General features: G+C 36.6%; 2 protein-coding genes across 4 annotated transcripts; both read left to right on the forward strand.

Moving 5' to 3' along the window:
• Positions 1-100: 100 nt before the first annotated feature.
• On the forward strand, positions 101-2,138 carry mxtx1 (mix-type homeobox gene 1; the record flags this gene model as incomplete). Its single annotated transcript, XM_051648452.1, has 2 exons — positions 101-292; positions 1,070-2,138. Coding segments are annotated over 2 exons (972 nt in total), but the record flags the coding sequence as incomplete, so codon positions are not given.
• Positions 2,139-5,412: 3,274 nt separating this feature from the next.
• Positions 5,413-21,172, forward strand: tspan14 (tetraspanin 14). 3 transcript variants are annotated; one of them, XM_051648624.1, is made up of 10 exons: positions 5,413-5,573; positions 6,616-6,702; positions 11,510-11,560; positions 11,790-11,936; positions 12,700-12,870; positions 13,917-14,042; positions 14,168-14,221; positions 14,820-14,933; positions 15,231-15,278; positions 18,371-21,172. In XM_051648624.1, the coding sequence occupies exons 2-10, from the start codon at positions 6,622-6,624 to the stop codon at positions 18,395-18,397; spliced, it is 819 nt and encodes a 272-aa protein (XP_051504584.1). In that variant the 5' UTR covers positions 5,413-5,573; positions 6,616-6,621; the 3' UTR covers positions 18,398-21,172. The 3 variants fall into 3 exon arrangements, with proteins under 3 accessions (XP_051504584.1, XP_051504585.1, XP_051504583.1); XM_051648625.1 differs by having other exon boundaries at positions 5,438-5,573; positions 6,619-6,702; XM_051648623.1 differs by lacking the exon at positions 5,413-5,573 and having other exon boundaries at positions 6,607-6,702.
• The last annotated feature ends 1,028 nt before the right edge of the window (positions 21,173-22,200 follow it).

Below are 22,200 nucleotides of genomic sequence, written 5' to 3' on the forward strand. Positions count from 1 at the left end.
TATATATTCTGTCTTTGCAGTTTAGTTTGAACTAATTGAAAAATGGTAGTCTTGACAAGTGATAACTCCATATTTGGCTTGACACTGATTTTGATTTTATTCTTTAGATGTATCTGCAAAGATATCTGGTAGTGGTGCTGTATCAAGGAGTGCAAGTCGCAGGAAAAGGACAAGTTTCTCAAAGGAACACGTAGAGCTCCTGCGTGCCACCTTTGAAACAGACCCTTACCCAGGAATCAGCCTCAGAGAGAGTCTCTCCCAAACTACAGGACTGCCCGAGTCTCGCATACAGGTGGGTGATGATGACCTATTATGGCATGTTATTGAAGTTGTGCACTCATACACTGCATGTACTAGCCATGTTGAAAAGACCAGCATATGTTTTGGATGCTGGTCCTCAGTGTGGGACATCTTAAATAGTTTCACCAGCAAGACTTTCTTGGAACCAGAACTAGCCTCACCAGAAAGTTCATGTTGGTCATCCAGCTTCACCAGCTTAATTTTGTTGGTGAACAGCAAGCATGGCAATGCTGGTCCACTTGCTAGACCAGCACCAAACCAGCAGTAACTAGCAAAAAACAGCCTGGACCACCATGGAAATTCATACTGCTGGTCTTTTCAGCAGGGAAATGAAGTAAATAATTCATTAGGAAAAAACCCTCTTTCTCTCGCTTTGTCTTTCTTAAGCATGTACAAAATCCCACATACACACAAAAGCAGGTCATGTGTTATGCTAATAAGGCCTTATGTAAAAATTGTGTGTTTGCTGTTGTTGATACCAGTTTCAATATCTCTTTTTATCACTTCAACACTGAGATGATGCAAGCGTCTCTCTGTGATTATCTTCTGTTTAGTTCAGAAGACTGTACGGCCTGTAAACAAATGACATACCAAGCATAGATAACCATTCTGACTATATTCCACAATAACGGATGCCATGTAACAATGATTAACCTGAAACATTTCATAGGGAAGCTTATCTTTGTGCACTGGATGGTTGGCTCTAATCTCTTAACTGTATTCTTACAAAGCTGACCCCACTTTGTCTTGATGTCTCTGCACACAATAGGTATGGTTCCAGAATAGGAGGGCTCGCACACTGAAATGCAAGGGTGGTAAGAAATCACTGTGGCAGTCCGATGCCGCTTTGCCAACATACAGTGCCAGGCAGAATTCACCGGTACAGCTACACACTACTGGCAGGGAGGGTAATGAGTCTGGTACGGTCAGTGTGCCCTCATGCACTCCACCACCTGCATACCCCAATCATATTAAAGAGGAGATGGAGAGGGATGGAATTTATGGGTGTGACACTCCATCTTCCATGTCAGTTGGCGATGACTCAGGCTATTGCACGCCTTCATATGGATATTATCAGGGCAGACCCATGAATACACATGGCAGTCCTTCTCTTCTAAGCCCAGAGCATCAGATACCCCCTAACTGGGCTGCAAGGAATGGCAGGAGGTCACCTATGAGCTCCATGTGGACGCCCCTTCATTTCGATGCCTATGGCTGCTATAAGACCTCCAGTCAGGGCTTTTACTACTCTCCATCTGAGAAACATCACATGTCCAACAGCCTCCAGCCACTGACCCCTGTTACCCCAGACTCGGGCTGCTGTGAGGGTGGTTTGGAGGGTACTCCCCCAGCCTCCAGCTCCTTTTGTTTGGAAAACCCAGAAACGCCAGGGATAGAAAGTCGAGAGGAAAGGGGCATTCACCATGGCCCTTTGCCTGAACTGCCAACCTTGTCACTGCAGGAGATCCTGGGAGAGTTGCAAGGAGACTGGTGGCAAGGAGAAGGACTAAACTGCCACTCATCTGAGGATAATCGTGTGTATTGTTGAGCTAAATTTGGCCGTGTACATTATATTTTAAACTATTTATTAAATGTATTTATTGACTTGCCTAAATAATGTATTGTTTGGCTTATCTTAAAATGAGATTTCAAATGTTTTCTGACTGATCAAAAGGGCTTCAAGTGGTTCAGTTTTTTTATTTTCAGTTTTGCTATTTATTCAATGGTGTATAAAAAAAATGAATCATGCAGCTTTGTGTATATTATTTACAAACATCTTTATTGACTTCATTTAATTGCTGCACTTGCATTTTAATAAATATGTTTTTCTCATTTTCTCTCATGTCAGATCTATACAATTGTTCTGCATACATTTATTCTATTTTTATTTTAATGAATAGATAACCTGAAATCCACAAAACCATCAAACAGCTTTCTGGCTTATTGCACAACACTGCATTTTTGTGACATGAATCAGAAAGTATGTTAAAGTTTGCCAAGAAGCAGCAAAAACAAACAAACAAACAAACAACAAAAAAAGAACACTTTTGTTACCATGTACAACTTTGCTACAAAACTTTTGCATAAAAAAAAATAAATATATTATTTCAAAAATTGTGTGCACAGACAGATTATCCGATCTCTAATCATAGTCACAACAGTCATTTATGTTTTTGTGCTCCTTCATCCTCAAATTTACTCTTGGTCAAAGATTTACCTTTTGCTAAATCTAAAAGTACGAACAACAGCAGCCCTTATAGTGGATGAACAAGGAACTTATTTTTGTATTATTTTTTTGTTTGAACTGTAAGATTGTACATAGAGTACATTATACAACGCTGGTTCGTTGGAAATGACAAAGCGATGATGTGTGATGAACCCAAGTGCAGTTTAATTTTCAAACGTGAAATCCAATAACATGAACAAATACAAAAACATGGAACTGACTATAACTTGACATGACATGAACCATCCAACAAAGTTACACTTACAATGTTACATTAACAATACCTGACAATGGCAAACATGAGGCTTAAATACATGGACAAGGGAGAAACATGACAATGATAAGCAATGACCAGACAGAACTGATAACAAGGTAACAAGACAATAAACCAATGAAAACAAGACACATGAACATGGAGGGAAACATGAAATCACATGACCAAGGAAACAGGAACAAACATGGCATGGAAACAGGAAATAACATGACATGAAACCACATGACCTAAACATGAACAAAAACACATCTAGACGTGACAATATCACAGTAAAAAAACAACATAACCTTAATCATGCCAAATCTCTGAGCATCTACCGACTGTACCAATTGTAGAACAGCTTGAATGCAAATTTTACATCAGAGCAGAGAAAAAAAAAAAAAAATATCATGCAAATATGGGCATGAGTCATCCAAAATGAGAATATGCTGGGGAAAATTATACTAAAGGAAATTCTTAGTGGAAAGTTGGATACATGGATTTTGTTGCAAATACATTTAAAAGTGCTGTTACCAGGCAATTGTATACAAAACAAAGCAAATTTATGAAAAGTAAATTTTTGAATCATTTTATCATAAATTGACAGAAAGACTTGATTTAATTTAAACAACAGCCATTAAATAGTCATTATCAGCTATGAAATTGGGTTTGTTTGATTAATGGGGGTGTAATGGGCCTGTCATTAATGAAAAATCTCAGGCTTTTTGTGGTCAAACTACTTTTCTGTTATGAAACAGAAAGTGTATTTGGGGCTTACAAAAAACAACACAAAAAAGTTTCTCAACTTTAATGTCATGATGACCTGGTTTTAGTTTTGAGGCAATACAACTTTGTTACATCACTGGCCAAAAACCTTTATTAAAATAGTCACTCTGACTGTCTTTCATAGAAAACAGTTAACAAAAAATCTTTATTTATACACTACTATTACTATGCATACAATGTTTAAATATTGTTTCATTTTTATGAATGTGACCATAATAATTTGTATGCCTCAAAGAAGAGTTTGTTTTTAAATACATGAATCAAATGTTACTCAGTATCACCAGAACAAAAAGAACAAAACACAAAAGATCAAATAGCTAATTATATTGCATGAATCATGTAAGTGGCTGTAAAAGAAAGTTACTAAGAATAGTGGTACATAATAAACTATAGGCCTATATTAATCTCTTGTCAAAACTGAGTTTTGGTGCAATCTACTTGCACCAGCTTCTTCTGCATTGTGAATCGTTTACTTTAATTTTCAGTTTTTGAGGATAAAGTATCTTTTGCTTACTTGTAGAAACTTTGATGTAGCAGGAGGGAGAAATAAGTTATTTGCAGTTATTTTTTTTAATTTTTTTTAATTTTGTGCATGCAGCGCTTTGATTAACCAACAGGGGCAATTTTATTTAAAGAAGGGTGGAACCATAACTAATGGGTTTTGACAATGTGGTATAAAGGTTTGCAAGATAAAAAAATAAAAAAATAAAAAATATTATGTTAATATACAAACTCTGGAATTATATATAACAACAGCAGCCACAGGGACCCACTAAAGGTATTAAAAGGGCATAAGGTTCATTCTGATATCTGTTACACAACTAGATTGTAGGAGTACAAGAGCAAAAGTTTTTGATATGCTTTTATGGTTCCCTGGTGGTAAGTGAAATATGTCTCCACACTCCATCTTGTACTGTATGCCTGCCAACAACATGTCTCTCCCCCATAGGTCTCTGGCTGTTCCCAAAACCTGAAAAATGTTCAGGCAGAAGGCATCAAGGCACAAATCTGAACACTATGTAGCCTATGCTTCGCCGCCTAATCCTGGTGTGCAGTTTGAAACAATAAAAATGACATCTGATGGTCATTTTGTGTTCTGGGGTTTCATTTTTATTTTATTTTTTTTAAATACTTTGTGTCACAATGCTGTTTCCTATAGCAGGATGTGTGATTTTGAGGATGACTGGCTTTGTCTGAACATTTTAATTCAAACAACATGCATTCAAAACAAACAACAAAGAGGGAGTGGTCCTTTTGGTTTTTCTCTTCCTCTTGGATGAGACTACAAGGGATGTGACTCATGCTGTTTCCAAGTACAAACTGTTATTTTAGGTAAGATCTGTGTGTTATCTGGAAAGAGATAAAGAGTTGTAATGTGAGTGAAGAGAGAGAGAGAGAGAGAGAGAGAGAGAGAGACAGAGAGAGAGAGAGAGAGAGAGAGAGAGAGATGTAGCTAACCATGAGACAAGATGTACATCCAAATGTATGCCGCAGCAGCTGGTGTTGCCCTCACTAACAAACAGAATTAGCCTGAACCTTCACATAATCAATTTAGATTTTGGATTGACATGTTATGAAAAAAAAAAATGTCTTGAATATTTACTGTTTACTTTCTTTTTTTATTTACCATTAAAGAACATTTATTTTGACATGAAAAAAAAAACGAAAAAAAAAATGTATAGATATATATCAATATATCCAATCAGTTCGTCATCTTTTCATCTTCATCTAGTGGCTTCAGTACCCACTAATTGTATATAATGATGAAATAACATGAACGCAGAACAGTTCTATTTTCAAGTGCACTTCCCAAAAGCAGATTTCATGTGTTGTGCAGTGAGTATTAATTTCTCGCATATGACGAATGCAGGGGAGAACCGGGTGTGTCTTTCTCACTAACACACAAATTTCTGCATTCATGTGTGTGTGGGTTGGGCGGTAGAGTGGAGTTTTCTCATACTAGCCTATAACTACCAGACGGAGGCATTGTGTGACATAAACAAAGAGGTGAGCATTTTTCAAGTTCCCATAGTATTATTACTCAATAATTTATATTTTCTTAACATGGAGCAAAACGTACTGTTGCCAGAATCGTCAAAGCAACGCCCTTGTTTGTGTTTTCTAATTTTTACATTTAAAATACATCAAAACAAACGCGAGTGTTCGAACGTCGCGTTCCTCACACGGAGATTCAACGCGCACTCCTCACTGCACGAAAATAACTCAAACAGCGGGTTTATGTTCAGCTAGTTCAGTGTAGAGTGGAGTATAAATATAAATGTAAATAAAAGGATTTGTTGTAGGTCTAAGAAGTTGAGAGTATGTTTAACCAAGTCGTAAAGCGATAGATAATTTGTTGGCTAGCTAGTTATATTGACGTATCTAGCTGCTAGCTTTGCTGTTGCATTTACCTCATAGAAATCATGTATCATATATTCTAATTCGCAGAGATTCACTGTATCGTCACTACACCTGTGGCTGTAGATTCATTGTTATTTTAGCAGCTGCTTTTAAGAATGCTAAGCACTAGCCACGAAGCTAACTAGTAAGAAGAAGAAGTGGGGTGAAAGAGAGAGAGAGCTCGTGAGCCATCTTGTCTGTTTGTGTAATCTCTGTTACACAGAATGAGCACTGACTACTTGCTGTAAACTCCCCAAGTTGCAGCTGCATGTGTGAATGGGTGAATTTTTGCACTTGTTTAACTGAACTGAAACATCCTCACTGGTTATTCAATGATCTGTTCGCAGATGATGCAGAATGGAAATAATTATGATTACATAACATTTTAACCCGATATGTTTAAACAGTTTAGCTGTGGTTTTTGTTTATGCAGATTTTGGAAAATTATGATACTTGAATGCTTCTATTATTGGCAGTTGATTGAGAAGTATTTTGCAACGAAACGCCAGTGCTTTTAGATGTTGATTTAATCAGATCAGCATTATTATTTTGTTTATTATTTAAAATGGAAAAAATATGACAAAGATCTCTCCAGGTGTTTTGTTTTTAGTTATGAGCTAAACCTTTTCTTTTCCCCCTAATGGCACAGAAGAAGATGCACTATTACAGATATGAAAATGCAGAAGTCAGCTGTTGCTACAAATACCTCATGTTCAGCTACAACATTATCTTTTGGGTAAGTTGAAGTTTTGCTCTTGGGTGTAAACGCATGCACAAATGCTCGAAAATGGGCCTCTTCTGTCAATCATGTTTAAATGAACACCCATCCAGTTTTGAAGTTAGATAACATCCTCTGGCCAACCATAGTCTTCCACCACTGTGTTCCACTGCTGTCTTTTTTATCATTTTTATTCAGATAACATCATCTGCAGGCCAGGCCTACATTATTCCACTGTTTCACACTCAAATATGACTCTGTTTTCATTACTGGGTGTTTCATAGTTGAACAGTGAGTTAACACCCACAGATAAACCTTTATCAAGACAAAAAGTCAGCCCGCTAATGATGTCAGGTTTCCGGATTTACGTCAAGTGGAAAAATGCCACTATTTGTGTAGTATGGCTTATATCGGCATAGCGTTGGGTTTTCTCAGTGGGGAAGCATGGGAGGAGTTTGAGGGTTCCGAGATAACTGCTCTTAACCCCTGTTTTCCTGTTTTCAATATTTTAACATGGTTTCAGGGAAATGGATGTTGCTATTGCTACATAGTCTGCAGTTCTAAATATTTCATGTCATGTTTTAGATATGAATTGTGTGGCTAACTGTTCCGTTTCTTGAATATGGCTTAAAGGTGCTGTGAGCAAATTCTTTTTTAATATCACACATAAATTGCCCCTGCTGAAATAGGTGTCCTGACAAATCACACTTGTCTCTGTGACAGCACTAGCCGTGCTCTCACTACACGACTGTTAGACTGCTTTAATCGATGTACTGATCACATTACACAATGTTTTTTGTCATCTGTTGCATCCCCGGCTAACAGCAAAAAATACAAAGTTCTCACAAAAATCAAGAGAGTGATCACGAGAATTCCCCAGAAATATATGTGGTCATGATCAAAATCATTCTTACCATAATGGTAAATTTGACATTATGACACATTACAGTATGATATGTTGTTGACCATTATTATTATTATTATAAACTTTCCTTAAGAAACTCAAGATCTTCCCAAAGCAATGTGACAAAGAAAATGCATAAGTTAAAATAATCCCCACAAAAATAAACACTTCTTGCAAAAATATCCTAAATTATGTAAACACTTCTTGCAGAAAATAAATATTAAATAAATGTAAACAATGCAAAAAAAAAAAAAAAGAAAAGAAAAAAAAGACTGAATTAATGAGGAGCACATCATTTGGCTTTCAAAATATTATTTTGCATGCTTCATTTGAGGAGGTAAAAAAATGTATTGTATTATGGTGATTTGCGGCATGCGACACAGTTTGCAGATTACATATTTCTGCTCTGTGTTGGCTTTTGTGAACCTACACCACTGATGTTGCACCTGTTTTAATAACAAGTGGATAACATAAGAAAGAACATCTGTGGAGATGTTTTTCCTGGGTAAAAAATTAATTTGCGTGAGTGATCCCGCTCTGCGCTTTCCTGTAAATATCGGGAAGCCTGCATGCACATGAAACTCAGAAACGTGTGTCAGATGGGAAGCATATTAAGTGCTTATGAAGTGCTGAACGTGAGATGAATGTAACTGAAAATGCTTGGGTGGCCACCGATTATTATTATTTTTTTTTATGCCATAAAAGCCTTGTCCATGTTTCTTAAATTCTCTCAGGTTGCTTCCCAGTCGGAAGGCTGCAGCCTCATTAGGCAGGATATCTCGGCTGCCACGTCATCAAGCACCGTCAAAGGCCGTCTCAATTGTGAGGACACTTGGAATGCTGCCTCGTTTCGCAGCCTTCATTTGCCATATTTTAGAGGATGCGTCGGATGTGTCCTTCATGGCATTCAATCACCCACAATCCTTTGCACATGTCCCAAATTATTTAAAGGGGTCATGAAATGCTCTTTTTTTTTTTTTTTTTTTTTTAAATATAAAATATATAGTTTTATTACCTTCCCTGAGGTCCACTGATAATGTTAGTAAAGTTTGTTTGCATTAAAACAGTCATTATTTAATAATATGTGATCCTTTTGCACCCTGTCTCTGGCCCTCTCTCTGAAACGCTCGGTTTTGGCATAAGTGCCTCCTTAAAACTTAACGTAAACGCCCACTGTTCTGCTTGGCTAACATCGTGCAGCTCCTTGAATAGAGACATTTTTGAAATTCAATAGGAAGAAACTGAATAAGCACCAAAACATAATAAAACTAAATGTCAGGTTTTACACATAATGCACATCCAACACATTGCATCTGAATATATTAAACTGTTCATCTCGAGCACAACAGTTAACCCTCACACCCTGTCTACACTATGTGAGAGTCGTGCAAAAGCAATAGAACCCATTATATCAATGATGCTGTCCACCATGGAAGCATCAGTTGCGTCGCATCGTGCCGACAGTAAACAGATGTCCCGTTTCATTTTGCGTTGCATGCGCTGGCTCTACTACTGCCAACAACACAAATAAATGGTTTAGAAAGTTTGTGTTGACTTGCCCAGTGTAGACAGCCTCAAGCCGTTGCATCGTGTCAACGGACATGCCAGGTGTAAACTGTGTGTCAGCACGTCAGTCATGATCACATATGAAATATTCATAAAGCTGTTTATTCAAGTTTTTTGCGATTGTGTCCAAGTGATTTTAACTGCACCCATCAATAACACTTCCTTTGCAAAGCTTGAATTGTACCAACAACTAAAAATTGTGCAGATTGGCTAAAGAAAGCATCCATGACCTGTCTGTGCTCAAAACAGTAGGGCAGCAGCTGAATGACAGAGAGCTTCTCCTCTTCAGAGTTGTAACTTGACACCGCATCTTTTAAAAGCAGCCTGAGAAATGTATCAAGTGGTCAAAGACGTCTGTCTGTTCATGTAGAAAAACATTTAAATCCAGACAGGCACATGAAGGTGTCCTTTGTAAGTCCACTTAGGATGAATCTCCCATGACAGGCCCAATCTCTCTCTTCTTCTCCTGTGTGACTGACTGAGAACTAGTGGGTGGGGCCGAGGGTGCAGTGATGGAAAAATAGGCGTTGCATATGCAGATGTATTTGGTTCTTGTGACGTCACAAGTTCCACAAATTCCAAACGAGCCGTTTTTGCAGCTTGGTTTAAATCTTTTTTCTATTAAGGAGGAAGTTTGAGTTCCGAAACTTACAGTATGTTTTTATAGTACAATGACCTCTTGTATGTCAAAAGATCAAGGAAAATTTGATTCCTCATGTCACGACCCCTTTAAAAAAAAAAAAAAGGGCAGAAAACGAGTCGCGTGACCGCAGAGGTGGAAACCTTTGACACAGCTTACTTTTTTTCTCTCTCCAAGTTTTTCTTCACATGTGCAGCAATGACAATATATAGAAAAATAAAAAATGCAAGTAGTTTAGACAAAACAATAAATTAGAAGATACAAAGCACAAAAAAAAAAAAAAAAAAAAGAAATATAATTAATAAAAGGGCAATTACATGAGTCTGTGGTTGTGTTTTTTCATATTTGAAAGGGTTTAAATATAAATTCATTTTTTGAGTGACTCTAGCTTTGTGACAAACATTATGCTAAAATAATTAAGGGATTAAGGATATATTTCTCGTTTTCTGAAGTATCTGGGTTTTCTAAACAAAGTAAAATATCACATGGTTCTAGGCGTATGGTTTGCCATGCACACTCACTAGACCGTCTCATTTTAGCACTGAATGCTGAGGAGGAGTCTAGCCTACAGCCTCCGAAGGACTGGTCTAGGAAGGACACAGCCTTACTAGGCTGCAGCCTTTCATTTGAGAAGGACCCTCAGTCTCACGTGAAGCCCTGCCCACAGATAGATAACCCCATGCTGCGCACATGAATAATTACATATTGTGATATACACGATATAGCAAAATCTCTATCGATTGACACTTTATATTGTTGCCACGATATATATAGTCATATCACCCAGCCCTACTGTGTACTAATTTTGTCTGAAAAACAAAAGAGAGGAAAAAGAAAATATGACAGAAATATTGATTGGGAAGATAAATAAAACGGCACAATGTCAGGTATAGTGCTCCGACCATTAATTTATTTGTTAAATTCTTTCTTAATTTTTTATAACAATAAAACACAATTATGTTCGAATTGAGGCTTTCCATACCTGTACAAAGATGCATGATAAGATGTGATTGGCTGGAGCAGTTCGTCATTGTTGCTGCATTGCTTACACTACAAGATTATGTGGAAATAATATCAAACATGCTTGAAAATATTATGGCGTCTGTGACAGCTCAAGACTGGCTCAGATCACATTGCTGAACTGCATCGCCAACCTTAGCGAACACCGATTTGGCTGCGATCTGGGGGTTTTGTCGCAGACCTCGAAAATCTGTCTATGACAGCAACATCTGATGAAAAATTGTTTAGTAAGGGCACGACTTTACTGGTAAAAAGAGTCAGGGTCATGCGCTTTTTTAGCCAATAAGAAATGCTTTTTGTCTGTTAATCATTTTTCACATTATTGTTTGATGATATATCTTTGGAGGAAAGTGTTTTGTCGAAAGGGCATGTGGTTGAAGGGATGGGCGTGGTCTAATTCACTGTCTGGTTGAAGTTATCAGAACGGCTGAAATCACTTCTAGCACCTTTACGAATTAATATCTCCAATATTTTTTGTTGATAAACTAAAAGCTTGTAATTATTTGTGTCTGTGTTATAAGTAGAATTGCTGTTGTCTAGTTGCTTGGTGTCCTAGACTGTAGTCACATCTTAGTACTATATAGTCATGTCCTGTTATAACCACACACTCAATAGTTAAAGGTCTTTGTGTCTAAACTTGAATATTCTGATTCAGCATAACATAACATGTCTCGTAAACCTTTTGTACACCTCAGCTTGCCGGAACAGCATTCATTGCAGTTGGCTTCTGGGCCTGGAGTGAAAAGGTGAGTAGAAATCTGTGAAAAGGCATTTACTAAAACACCAGGGACAGTGCATTTTACCTTGCAAATGTTCCTTTAATCATCTCTCAAGTCTACATTTTCTACTAAGTTGTTGTTAGTGGGCACTACCAACATATTTGGCGGCCTGTCTAAAAACCTAGTGAGTGTAAAGGTGTTTGAGTGGATTTGAAAACAACAACCATTGTAAATGGGTGCTACGAATTTTCCACAGGGTGTACTGTCAGATCTGACACAAGTAACACGTCTACATGGTTTTGACCCTGTTTGGGGCGTGCTTGTGGTGGGCACAGTCACATTTGTTTTGGGCTTCGCAGGGTGTGTTGGAGCCCTCAGGGAAAACATCTGCCTCCTTAAGTTTGTAAGTACCCATTATTTCATTGTGATACTGAGGGGCCATTATATTGTTCTCTTTTACACTAAGTTATATAACAAAATACCAGTATTCCACATTGTAGCAGCAAATGAAAGTGTATTCAGATTAGGTTGCTGAACAATGATAACATGCATTTTGTCCAAGTTTATGGAAATAGGTCCTTAGAACAAGAGTTCTAAGTTCCACATGAGGTAAAAAATCATTTGGACTTCATATAACAAAATATTTTAAGAGAGAGAGAGAAAAAAAGTAAGAGACAATATACAAGAAATATGAGTCTGTGAATATTTTGAGGATTTCATGATTCTGAAGTTTCACTAAAACATATCACACTCTGCATGTTAGGGTGAGAACAACATCAGCATTTATTACACCAAGTGGATATGGCATAGTCTGAACAACACATGACTGACTCGCCAAATGGTGGTCAGTGTTTTTAAAGATTTAATAAACCTATATCCAGGTATGGTATTCTAGAATGGAAATGAAAGGGAAAAGCTACAGTACATTACACAAATATGTATTCTCAGAACTTAAACAAATTTGTAGCAGATTTTTAATTACTATAATGTCACTTAAACAGACTCTGATCTAGGACAAGCTTCATACATTCAAGTCCCAGCCTTCTCCACAATGAAAAACAGATTGTAAAATGAGTCCCCAGATCTACTTAAAAATGAACAATTTGTTAACACCAGAAAATGCTGTTCTTTTATCTGCCTCTTTGCTTCATGACCTTGTCTTGCAGTTCTCTGGAGTCATTGGGTTTATCTTCTTCCTGGAGCTGACGGCTGCGGTGCTGGTATTTGTGTTCCAGGGGCAAGTTAGGGGATGGATCAATGATTTCTTCTTGGCCAATGTAAAGGCTTACAGGGAAGACATTGACCTACAGAACTTGATTGACTCCATTCAGAGACTAGTAAGTTAGAGAGAGTTTTTAAGCATATACTAGGGATGCACCGATATTAAAAAATTTGTCCGAACCCTATTTTTAACAAAACCCTATTAGCCGATACCGATTTTTGTTTTGTTTTTGCCACTTAACTTATTTTGTCACCAGATCACTGTTTTGCTCAGAAATTATGTTTTAAAAATTTACAGAGGTACAAAAGCTATAAATTGTTCTAAAAATAAAACATTTCCATTGAACATGGATTAGATCTGTTGAACATGTGACAGGACAACATTTTAAAGAGAGCCACAATAAAAGAGAAATAGAAGATAAAAAGATAAAAATATTGAAAAATAACTAAATATCAAAGCATAGTGACTATTTTGAAAAAATATTGTTTTGTACTTCAAAAATGTTTTGCACTTCTTTTTGCAGTTCAAAACAACAGAACACTCAATTTACATGTTTGTACTGTATATAATAGAACATCACAAATTCATATTATGCATATGTTGGACATAATGTGGTATCTATTTTGGTGTGGTATCTACTAGAGGGTGCCGCTTGCTTACACAATGCTGACTGAAGTGCTGACTGAATCTCTGACTGCAGTCTATTTTTAAGCTTTCAAGGTTTAGTAATTGCATCACATTATTTCTGTATTGTGCATTTGAATTCGAGTTTTTACAAAGTGTGATTTTCATGTAGGTGTTTTCATGCTTAAAAAGATTTGCCAGTGGTTTTAATTTGGTCGTTAATTGGCTGATAAATATCGGCGGCTGATACATCGGTGCATCCCTAGCCTATACAAATATCACTCAATCATTAAAATGTGTTATAGTTTATGCTCAGGCCACATGCCAACTACCACATGTATATATACAATTTTGACAAAATTCCTTTTTTCAGCAACCAAATTGACATTATTGTTTTCTTTTTTCTTTTTGAGTTAACCTCTGTTTACTGAGTTATTTGTTCCCCAGACACTGAGACCTAGAGCTTCTTAAGGAAAGGCTACATTTGTGCAGGGTTTGAATAACAAGTGCCTAACATAAGTGTTGTTTTGTTTGCAGAATCATTGCTGTGGAGCTAAAGACCCCAACGACTGGGATCTGAATGTGTATTTTAACTGCTCAATGAGTAATCCCAGCAGAGAGAAATGTGGAGTGCCTTTTTCCTGCTGCCTCGGTGACCCTGCTGTAGGTTCCCCTCTTTTCCACAAATTACTGTTATACAACTTACATTTTAATATTTGATAATATCCAAATTGTGTGAAATATTTCATGTGATTTAAATTTCATGTACATATGGCCTTTCTTCACAGGATACAGTGGTGAACACACAGTGTGGATATGATGTTAGATCATCTGGCAAATTGGTGAGTGCACATTGCACCGTTCTATTTACACTTTGGCAGACAGACATTATGTTCTTTGCCATTATTGACAAAAGTTATACTTCAGTACACTAACAGATGAAATGTGAAAAATGTGGAGTGAGTTCCTCCTTCAGAAAGTGGGGTAAATTAAAACATTTGTCAGTTTCCACATATTATTGGAAAGTTTGGAAAAAATGTTGCTGAAGTTGAAGCCACGTTTTCAAGTTCATGAGGGTCAGTCTCGCTAGTCTTCCAGCAGCAGTGAAAGTGGCAAAGTGACATTAATAATCATTGTGTTGTTCTGATGACAGCTACAATCTGTCAGTTTGGAAATTCATTTTCACGAATGGAGTATGTGTATAGTTATTGTTCTTCTACTTGCTATCATTTTCTTTTTGCACTATTGGCAGTAGGGCAATTACAATTTGGAGAACAGAGTATGCATGCTGAATAAACTTATTTATTATGTGACTTACTGCTGTGTAGTTCACTTCAGTACAATTGCTGTATTCATTGTATAAATACTCTATTTTACTCTTATTTAGTGCTTACTTCTTATTTAATGAATAAACAAACTGTTATTATTTTGGATTTACAGTCCCAGTGGAGCAGCACCATTTATGTCAAAGGATGCATCACAGCTTTAGAGGACTGGCTTCCACGGAATCTCTACATTGTGGCAGGAGTCTTCATAGTCATATCACTTCTACAGGTATTGGAAGTGCTTGGGCTGTAAAAAATATATTTTACCACTAGATGTCATCCTCAACACTCTTATTTCCAGCAACCACAATTCTCAAAATGGTAACACAAATAGAAAGATTGCAAATTCTATATTATGATATAATGATCAGAATTAATACTAAGTTGCAGGTCCTAGAAAGAAAACATTGAACGTCAACAAATGTCCTGATGACAGTACTCTAATGCATGCCTTGAGTTTGTTTTTAAAACTCTGGTTTTAAAATGAATCTGAAGCTAATGTTGTGTCTTGTCACTCTGCTATTAGATGGTGGGAATCTTCTTGGCAAGGACGTTGATTGGAGACATTGAAAAGGTCAAATTTAATTATTACTGAGCTCATCTATCTGTGGAAGCAACTAGAGAACAGTATACGGAAAAAGATGCAGACCTTCTATTATGAGTCTGCCTCCTTTTTCTTCTGCATCTACTTTGTGCTGGCCAAGCACATGTGTGGAGAAGGGGACTCCATTCACTGAACCACCTCTTTATCAATTTTTTAAGACCATTTATTAAATACTTAACTGCCTAGTTATTTTGGATACCATCACAGGTGTGCCTTCTCTCTTCACCAAGTGTTTCTTGGATAGTTTACCTCCAGTTTAGGATAGTTTACTCTTTAAAAAAAAAAAAAAAAAAAAAAAAATATATATATATATATATATATATATATATATATATATATATATATATATATATAATATATTTTTTATATATATAAAACACACACACACAGTTGAAGGTTACACTTAGGTTGAAGTCATTAAAACTCTTTTTTTTTTTTTTTTTTAACCACTCCACAGATTTAATATTAGCAAACCATAGTTTTGGCAAGTCGTTGAGGACATCTACTTTGTGCATGACACAAGTAATTTTTCCAACAATTGTTTACAGACAGATTGTTCACTTTTAATTGACTATATCACAATTCCAGTGGGTCAGAAGTTTACATACACTAACTGTGCCTTTAAGCAGCTTGGAAAATTCCAGAAAATGATGTCAAGCCTTTAGACAATTAGCCAATTAGCTTCTGATAAGAGGTGTACTGAATTGGAGGTGTAACTGTGGATGTATTTTAAGGCCTACCTTCAAACTCAGTGCCTCTTTGCTTGACATCATGGGAAAATCAAAAGAAATCAGCTAAGACCTCAGAAAAAACATTGTGGACCTCCACAAGTCTGGTTCATCCTTGGGAGCAATTTCCAAACTCCTGAAGGTACCACATTCATCTGTACAAACAATAGTACGCAAGTATAAATGCCATGGGACCACGCAGCCATCATACCACTCAGGAAGGAGATGCATTCTGTCTCCTTGAGATGAACGTAGTTTGGTGCGAAAAGTGCAAATCAATCCCAGAACAACAGCAAAGGACCTTGTGAAGATGCTGGAGGAAACGGGTAGACATGTATCTATATCCACAGTAAAATAAGTCCTATATCGACATAACCTGAAAGGCTGCTCAGCAAGGAAGAAGCCACTGCTCCAAAACTGCCATAAAAAAGCCAGACTACAGTTTGCATGTGCACATGGGGACAAAGATCTTACTTATTGGAGAAATGTCCTCTGGTCTAACGGAACTCAGTAGCTCCCCTGAATGTGAAGCATGCAAAAAGTAAGCCAGAGCCTTGGCTTAATGGTGCCACACAAGCTCTTAGACAGATCTGCAGGAGAGCTGAGCGCAAATGGAGGAAGTATAAGCTCCAAGTTTCTTATGATATTCTAAGGGATTCCTTGCGTAATTGTCAGAAGACTGTTAAAGAAATGAAGATGGTTGTTTTAAGATATTATTGAGAAAAACTGTCATAGACCATCAATTTTGTTATTAATCCTTCTAATGTGGTCTGCCCTGATGTATCGGCAGCTACATGTGAAAATTTTCTCAAATTTTTTTGTTACAAAGGTTGCTAATATTAGATCTCAAATTCTACCTGTTGCTTATGACCCATCTACCCCTTTTGTATGCCCTGCTATGTTTGGTCACTTTGAACCTGTCTCTTTTTCCAGTCTGGCAAAAACTGTAATCAGTTAAAGCTAACTGATTTTACGCATTACATTTTACCATCAAGATTGCTCAAACAGGTCTTTGATACAGTTGGGCCTGCTATTGTGTATTTAATCGATAGTTGCCTTGCAACAGGGTCTGTACCAGCCTTTCTTAAACATGCTGTAGTGCAGCCCCTTATTAAATACACAAATCTGTATCCTACAGTTTACTTTAATTATAGACCTGTTTCTAAATTGCCATTTCTCACAAAAATGTTGGAGAAAGTTGTTCTCCAATTCTATTTTGGAAGCATTTCAGTCTGGGTTCAGAGCACATCATAGCACAGAATCTGCAATTTTAAAGGTTCTTAATGATGTTTTGTTAACTGTAGACTTGGGTCAGTTTTTAACAAACATGGAATATCTTTTCATTGTTATGCAGATGTTATTCAAATTTATCTGCCAATGAAAAATAAATTCATTAGAACCTCTTTTAGCTCGCTTAAAGGATTTAAAGTCATGACTGTCTTTGAATTTATTTACACATAAATGATTGTAAAACAGAGATTGTTGTGTTTGGGGCCCCTGATGTTCTGATGATTTCAATCTAGGTCCTCTAGCTACATATTGTAAACCGATGGTGAAGAACTTAGGGGTACTTTTTGATAGTTCGCTTAAATCTGACAAACAAACTTTATTTGACAACAGAATTAATCTTTTTTTTTTTTTTTTTCCACTTAAGAACACTGCTAAGGTTAAGTCTTTTATTTTGTTTCATGATTTTGAGAAGGTGATGCATGCATTTGTTTTCACCATGCCTGGACTAACTCACTGTACGTTGGTGTTAGTTAGTCCTCCTTGTCACGACTGCAAATTGTCCAGAATGCTGCTGCTAGACTCTTGACTGGTACTTGCAAACGAGATCATATTACCGCAATATTGGCCTCTCTGCACTGGATGCCGGTCCGTTACAGGATAGATTTTAAGATTTTATTGTTTGTTTTTAAATCCTTAAATGGTCTTGCACCTTCTAATATTTCAGACCTTTTGCACTTGCACACGCCATCTAGATCCCTCAGGTCTTCAGATCAGAAAATCTTGACTGTTCCAAGGTCCAGACTTAAGCTGAGGGGTGACCACGCCTTTGCAGTGGTGGCCCTGAAGCTCTGGAATAGTTTGCTTCTGCACATTAGAACAGCTCCTACACTGGTATCTTTAAATCTCTGTTAAAAACCCATCTTTTCTCCTGGGCTTTAGCTAAACCATGATTGGAAATATGTTGGTACCCATGTGTATCATGTTGATTTTAGTAGTGTTTATATTTGTTGTTATGTACTTGCTTTAATAATGTACAGCACATTTGTTAACTACCTGTTGTTTTGAATTGTGCTTTATAAATAAGTTGCCTTGCATTTGCTGCAGGAGGGACTGGTGCACTTCACAAAATAGATGGCATCATGAGGAAGGAAAATTATGTGGATATATTGAAGCAACATCTCAAGACATCAGCCAAGAAGTTAAAGTTCGGTTGCAAATGGATCTTCCAAATGGACAGTGACCCCAGCATACCCCCAAAGTTGTGGTAAAATGGCTTAAGGACAACAGAGTCAAGGTACTGGAGTGGCCATCACAAAGCCCTGACCTCAATCTGATTGAAAATTTGTGGGCAGAACTGAAAAAGTGTGTGCGAGCAAGGAGGCCTACAAACCTGACTCGGTTACATCAGTTCTGTCTGGAGGAATGGGCCAAAATTCCAGCAACTTATTGTGAGAAGCTTGTGGAAAGCTACCCAAAACATTTGACCCAAGTTAAACAATTTAAAGGCAATGCTGCCAAACACTAATTAAGTGTATGTAAACTTCTGACCCACTGGGAATGTGATGAAAGAAATAAAAGCTGAAATAAATAATTCTCTCTATTATTATTCTGACATTTCATATTCTTAAAATAAAGCAGTGATCCTAACTGACCTAAGACAGGGAATTTTTTTCTATAATTAAATGTCAGGAATTTTGAAAAACTGAGTTTAAATGTATTTTGCTAAGGTGTATGTAAACTTCTGACTTCAACTGTATTTTATCTTTTTATTGGACCACCTCTGACCAAGCCGTTGTATATTTTGGGACCACTAATAACCAATCAAACTGGAAACATGATGGGATCTTACATAACAGACCATAACCTTTAATGTAACCTGAGATGTAATTATTATCATGACCAAAAGCGGCTTGGTCAACCAAACTTTAATTACTGAAACATTTGTATGATCCTCTTGCACACTTTCCAAAACATTGTGTCAAGGCTTTTCTGTTGATAACTGAATTATGAATTAGTACAAAAGCACAGTTTGTTCAAAGAAGGTGGGGTGACATACTTTAGGCTTCGAAGTAAGTTTCTACAGTAATTTTTCATCGGATAAAATAAGGCATGAATCATCTCCATTTATAGAAATTTGTCTAACTGTGGACAGATGAATATCTGTCTCTTCGAGATAACTTTGTAACTCCTTCCAGCTTTATACAAAGCAATAATTCTTGATCGTAGGTCTTCTGAAATCTCTTTTTTTTTTTTTTTTTTTTTTGGCGAGGTATGGTCCACATCAGCAGAAATGTTTGTGCTTTTTATAAGTCAAAGTAGCTCTAACCCACACCTCCAATCTCATTTCATTTATTGGATGCCAGGTTTGTCAACTCCTGACTGCAATTAGCTTTTGTTTAGCTTAGGGCAGTGGTTCCCAACCCTGTTGCTGGAGGCCCCCCAACACTACACATTTTGGATATCTCCCTAATCAGACACACCTGATTCAACTCATCAGCTCATTAGTGGAGACTCCAAGACCTTAATTGGGAGATATACAAAATGTGCAGTTTTGGGGGGCCTCCAGGAACAGATTTGGGAACCATTGGCCTATAGGGTTCACATACTTTTTTCAATCTACACTGTGAATGTTTGAATGATGTATTCAATATGTACAAGAACAAAACAATAATCTGTGTGTTATTAGTTAAAAAAGATAACTAATGTAGTCACCATATGTTGTTTTCTAGAGTACAGATGTCATTGCCTTGATATGCCAACTCTTACCTCATTGTTTCTACTTTTGCCTGGTGAAAATGCACAAATGCAGGTTGTGCCTTTTCTCTGGCATTTCAGATTTCAGAAATGTATATTGTTCTATGCATTACCTGAAATATTGTAACTATTAGATTATTGTTCTATTAGAATGCTAGTTCTTTTTATTATGAAATTGCCTCAAATCAATGAATGTCAATAATTCCATATCAGGTAATACTTTCTGTATCAAATTGTAAACCCAACTGCCATTAGAACAAATTCCTATTTACAACACATAACATAAAAGATGAAGTGTGTAATTTCTACGACACTAGTGTCGCCAAACTGATTTTTAAATTTTGCCCCAAACTCACACCATTGAGCCAATGTTGCTGTGTCGAGCTGGATGGGATGCTCAAACAAACAGGAAAGCTTTAATAATGACACGAATCCACAGTCTTAAACTTTTAGGTGAAATCAACCTACAATTGGCTTACCTATAACTGACACTGCATATTGTGCTGGGAAAAAAATGCAACATAAAAAATTTACATCAGATTTAACATAATCTTCACCCTTGGATTAGACAAAACACGATATGGATTCTGATAAAAATATGAAAGCCTGCCTGTGTTTACCTCTCCTCTCTATAGCCCAAAGACTCCTACTGTGCAGACTTCTGGCTTTCTTTTAACAGTTCTGTTGTTGTATACTTGTGTAATATGACCTCTAAAAGAAAATGATGAAAAAAAAAAAAGTTAATCTTCTCAATGCAGATTGCACTATTTTGTCAATATTTTTGGAGTGTCTGTGCACCTGTGTAGTGTTAAAGGAATATATTTCACCCTTCAAACCCAAATTACTTCATGTCTTCTGTTAAATACAAAAGATGTTTGGAAGAATGTTCAATCTTAGTCGCCATTCACCTGTCACATCTGGGTGAATAAATGATGACAGAATTTTCATTTTTGGGTGAACTATCCTTTTAAATCTTTATAGAGTATTTAATAAAACGCAGTACAGTTTCCCTTAATCTTGCTGCAAGAACCTCTTTATTCATGAAGGGACATTCTGTGTGTGTGTTGGAGATGTAATTTTTTGTTGAATGTGTTATATCTTTGTAAATATTATTTTAATTTTCATATTCAATAAAAAATAAGTTTGACCTTAGTTATCACCATCATTGATGTCTTTTAAAGGAAATATGCTGTTTTGTGAGGTCCATACCAGTTTTGTTTATATGTATTAATTAGTATGCTGCAAATTTTTGTGGTCAGACATTTGTTTTCAAATCAAGATTACACATAAAACACATATTAACATTTAAATATGCTTAGTTATGTAAAACTTGTTTCCAAACAACTTTTATGAATGCGACTGGTATGCAAACAATGTTATTTTGCATTAGAGATAGTCTATTGGGAGTCTATTTATTCACCATGTATTTTAGCAGAGATTAGACTGTTATGTCCATTTTGTTTTTGATACGTTGCAAATAATAATAAAAAATATACTGTTCCTCGTAATTTTGCACAGCACATTATACAGAGAAATTGGTGTTTTTTGCCTTCTGCTAGAAAAATGGACCATACATCTATGGTCTTTGAGGAAAATTAAATTATCATATTATATAAGCAATGTGATCATACAAAGCAATTCATAACAATGATCAAGTATCAGTTTGTGGGAGTTGGAGAAGTATGGGAGAATGAGTGGAGCAATTATAAGTCTGAATATCTTGGTAGGAACAACTCCCAAGGGCTCTATTAGAAAATTCCCTGTTGCATTAATCCTGGTTTGACTTTGGCAGGAGAGTAAAACAACCTGAACAATATAATATAAAAAATAGGCTTTTAAAATGTAACCTTTCCTGTGTTTATGATTTCTGAGCTCAACACTTGCAGAAAAGAAAGGGCCACTTTTTAAAGGCCATTGAATTGTAAAAATTGTAAAATTTTCCTTATCCACAACAACTACTGAAACATCTCTCATCATTTAATAGAGACATTTTTCCATTCTAAGTGACTTGCAGTTTACTAATTACAAGCACAGTTCCATCCATCCATCTTCTGTAGCCACTTGTCCTATGCTGGGTCAGGGGTAGTGCTGGAGCCTATCTTGGGCCAAAGGCAGGGAAACACACTGGACAGGTGGCCATCACAGGGCAACACACACAGACACATACACACTCACACTTA

The sequence above is a fragment of the Myxocyprinus asiaticus genome, chromosome 21 (assembly GCF_019703515.2).
Source record: "Myxocyprinus asiaticus isolate MX2 ecotype Aquarium Trade chromosome 21, UBuf_Myxa_2, whole genome shotgun sequence".
Taxonomy (NCBI): domain Eukaryota; kingdom Metazoa; phylum Chordata; class Actinopteri; order Cypriniformes; family Catostomidae; genus Myxocyprinus; species Myxocyprinus asiaticus.

Excerpts from the sequence above, each read along its gene's own strand:
- tspan14 (XM_051648623.1), top strand. The coding sequence starts at position 6,607 with ATGGCACAGAAGAAGATGCACTATTACAGATATGAAAATGCAGAAGTC. Across the intron at positions 12,871-13,916 it reads TTGACTCCATTCAGAGACTA|AATCATTGCTGTGGAGCTAA; the intron begins GTAAGTTAGAGA and ends TTTTGTTTGCAG. Across the intron at positions 15,279-18,370 it reads TGATTGGAGACATTGAAAAG|GAGGGACTGGTGCACTTCAC; the intron begins GTCAAATTTAAT and ends CATTTGCTGCAG.